Below are 3,581 nucleotides of genomic sequence, written 5' to 3'. Positions count from 1 at the left end.
TTTAATTGTGAAGATGACGTTTAATTTACAAACAACTCAATATACCAGCACAAGCGAATCATTCATGATGTTCAACTAGTAAAAAAGTTTGAATACATACATAATAAATACAAAAAAGGAATAAAAAAGTCATATATGTCCGGCGGTGGAGGAAGCTTACCGAGTTCCCAAATGAAATAAAGGTTAAAGAGAAATGTTAAACTCATTTCTTCATCTTGTGAAAATTGTTTAATCACGTGAATACACGTGAATACTGCGCCCACTGCAAGTGTGTGCGGCAGCGGGTTGTTTGCGCGCAGGCTTTCTCCGCTGAACGTCCAGCTTTGTGGGATGTCGGTAAGTAAGAAATCAGAGTCACCCTGCAGAAGAACCGCAGGATAGAGGTAAGATGACGAGAAGTTCCCAGAGATTTCGAAACTCCTCATGTTCGGTTTGAAGAGCCCGTCAATGTGGTCTGTGCATGTGACGTTGAACTTTGATCTGCGACATCTTATAACAGTACACGCCTGGATGTAGTAATTACCGTCATGAGTGTGAAGTCCATCAAATGCTCCTAAGGCGTAAAATTCCTCTGGCGCACTGATTGAATTAAGGACTGGCAAAGTGTGGTTGTCGACTTGCACATCATGAGTGTTATTGTTGTTGTAGTTTGGGTGATGGAGGTCATTAGAAGCATGCTTTCGTTTTTGGTGAGTCACAATTGAACTGGTTTCTTTGATGTTGTATGCAACATGACAGCAAAGCTTGTTATTGCATACGGACGCATTCCCGACACCTGGATGTAGCTTTACAAGCGAATGCAAATCATGGAAGAGCACAGCTGTGAATTCGGGTTCATTCGCGTTAGCTGCCAGATGGGGTGTTTGGGATTCTGTACCTGGTCTAAGGGACAGGCCTTCAGAAACAGTCTTACGATCACCAAAACAAGCAGCATCGTTTGGATGTTGAACGACCGGAATCTCCCGAACAATCAGCTGCCCGCCATTGTCGTTACTGGTGTTATAGTAGTATCCGGCTGCTCCTTGTGGCGTGTAGATACCGCTACCATGGAAACGCATTGAAGGCAGATGAATGTTAGCTCCAAGGAAATTAACACCGAGGCCAAGAGCAAACGACGAGTGGAACTGAATTGACGTGAAAAAAGGCCCCACGTCCATCCAAGCGGTGGGGAAGGCTATGTTGGAAATGTTGTGGCGACAAATAAGATCTATAGGCGGATGTTCGAACAGTACATCAAAGCATGTAAATAGTCCAAACCGTCCGAAAGGCGTGTCAAATATACTTATGTCTGGTGTTTTCGGTGTATCAAACTGATACTCAAAGAACAAATTGTACTTGTGGTATTTCGCAACCAGAGTCCCGCTCGGATCATATGCGACGTCCGTGTTGTACTGGTAGTAACCGGTGTTCGGGCACTTGGGGTCCATGGTCCCGTTACATGGTTGTTTGTCGCCCATATTGGCTACTACATACATATTATTGTCGCGCGCTATACAACTTAGTGCCGTTTGAATGTCAGTGTTCGGGTACAAATTCGGTTGCTTGCATGGATTCCAATGATCGGTTGCATTGGGAATATATTCCATGAATGGCAAAGCCAATTCTCGACTGTTGAGATACATCCCATAAATACCATCTTCTGGAAACACTATGATCTGCGTACCCTGAAATGTATACACAAAATCAATAGGAACTTGCTCCAATATTTTCTTTTATTTTTATATATCATACAATGTATTTACATAGACAATATCAATTTTGATTTACATATCATGTAAATTAAAATTAAATTTTCCCAGTAAGTGTTTTCAATTGCGCATTGTTTATAAATAAACAGTATTCAAATTACCCTGCCCGACCCGAATTGTCTAAGGAGGAACCGCGCTCAAATTACTAATTATGGATTAACATGCGCGGGTAAAACAGTTACGCCGAAAAACAACAAAACTACGAGAACATATATTAACTTTCATTTGCTCTGAGTTGATTTCAAAAATGTGTCTTACCATGCTTGCCGCAATTCTAGCCGTTTCTTGATACACACGGATGTTGACCATCATTGCCTGTACCGCTTGATTCCGCGGCATTGGAACGGCGGAAATATTGGGCAGATGAACTGCGTGTTCATACACAGCAGCCTTGAAAGTTGCGCCGATGACCATTGGCGCTAAAGCGCAGATCAAGGAAACGATAACGAAATGCTTTAACATAACTGCTGGATCTTCTCTTATCAGCAACGAGGACACAACTTCAGGACGAAATAATAGGTACATTGTATTTATACCATTGCACAAGACCAACACGTGTGCTTTTCACACGCCTCGTTTCGTGTTACATATAAAATGGTACACTTTATCATTGACTTAGCTTGCTGTTACACAATGCGAAAGTGGCATTCTTATAAACAAAAACGTACAATACACATAACGCTTTTTGTGTATTCCGGACTTTAAAGCAAAAATGACCGACGCTTAAAGGGACTTGTTTAAACAAACAATGAAATAACTACTAGCTGAAAATAGAACCGTCAAGGCTCACGTTTTGAGCTTCGCATCGCACACTAAGGCCACTTTGACCATATCTCATACTTTTGATAAGCATTTGGTCTAAATGTATATACATGTCGATTTTATACCTGAAGGCCACTTAAACGCCAGTCAGACCAGCTCATTTGGTTCGAGCGTGGTAAGGCTAAGATTGGGGTTTCCCTATGTTTCTTTGCGATAATTATACATAGCGGGGACATGACTGCAATGAGTAATAATTGTACATTATAATCAGAATGTCACAATTATTGACAGACACAACTAAAAAAATTATTTAGCATACACACATTACAACGCAATTCAGTTGTTGGAAAGTGGCGTCCTAAGTAACTGAATTATCTACTCGTACCGTATGCAAAGTAATAATAGTATGCTGTAAAACAAGAATTATTTAATTGCAAAATTTATCTTATTTTCCAAATAAATAAGCAAACAAAGATAACAACGAATGAGATAGATATCATATTTTCTTCAATGATTTTGCAACACCGTCGATATTCCTGACACACACACCGATAACATGATAAGACAATTATAATCTTTACAAAAGCTACAAACAAAAATGTCATTATCAAACTAGTGATGCCCTATGCGATTTTTGGAATTTATATCTGACCATTGTAAACATTAGGGATCGTCTATAATCGCTGAGTGAAAGGGGATGCATGCGCAAAATAAAAATTTACTTGTACAAGTTTTATGATTTCACCACAAAGAAAAAAGAACAAGTTATAGTTGTCCTTTTGAGGATATGCCACGTTTGTATATAACATAATGAAAACGTAAGGTGCATTAAAGGGCGTGAATTTCCTCCATATAATATATATATTTGTATAATTTGTGCATAATGTAAACTGTATTTTTTTTCACTGCACAGTTTACGCAAGCGTTCTTAATACATATATTTATCTTGAGATAAGTAGATCTCAGGCATCATGCAATTATAGCTTGGAACAATAGTGAAGACTCGAGTGTGTATGAGACCGAAAACAAGATGTTATGACGATGCTTTGTCCTTCGATTATACGCGCATGA

At 39.4% G+C, this 3,581-nt stretch overlaps 1 protein-coding gene across 1 annotated transcript; it reads right to left on the bottom strand.

Annotated features, from left to right (window-relative positions):
* LOC127869323 (pantetheinase-like) lies at nt 1-2,264 on the bottom strand. The gene is made up of 2 exons (XM_052411788.1): nt 2,007-2,264; nt 1-1,664 (listed from the first exon to the last, which is right to left on the bottom strand). Exons 1-2 carry the CDS (start codon nt 2,208-2,210, stop codon nt 72-74), a joined length of 1,797 nt encoding a protein of 598 aa, XP_052267748.1. The 5' UTR covers nt 2,211-2,264; the 3' UTR covers nt 1-71.
* Between the last annotated feature and the right edge of the window lie 1,317 nt (nt 2,265-3,581).

This window comes from Dreissena polymorpha, chromosome 2, assembly GCF_020536995.1.
Source record: "Dreissena polymorpha isolate Duluth1 chromosome 2, UMN_Dpol_1.0, whole genome shotgun sequence".
Classification (NCBI taxonomy): domain Eukaryota; kingdom Metazoa; phylum Mollusca; class Bivalvia; order Myida; family Dreissenidae; genus Dreissena; species Dreissena polymorpha.
Note: the sequence above shows the minus strand (reverse complement) of the source record. Positions and strands in the feature narration are given on the sequence as shown.

Excerpts from the sequence above, each read along its gene's own strand:
- LOC127869323 (XM_052411788.1), bottom strand. The coding sequence starts at position 2,210 with ATGTTAAAGCATTTCGTTATCGTTTCCTTGATCTGCGCTTTAGCGCCA. Across the intron at positions 1,665-2,006 it reads CTAGAATTGCGGCAAGCATG|GGTACGCAGATCATAGTGTT; the intron begins GTAAGACACATT and ends TATACATTTCAG.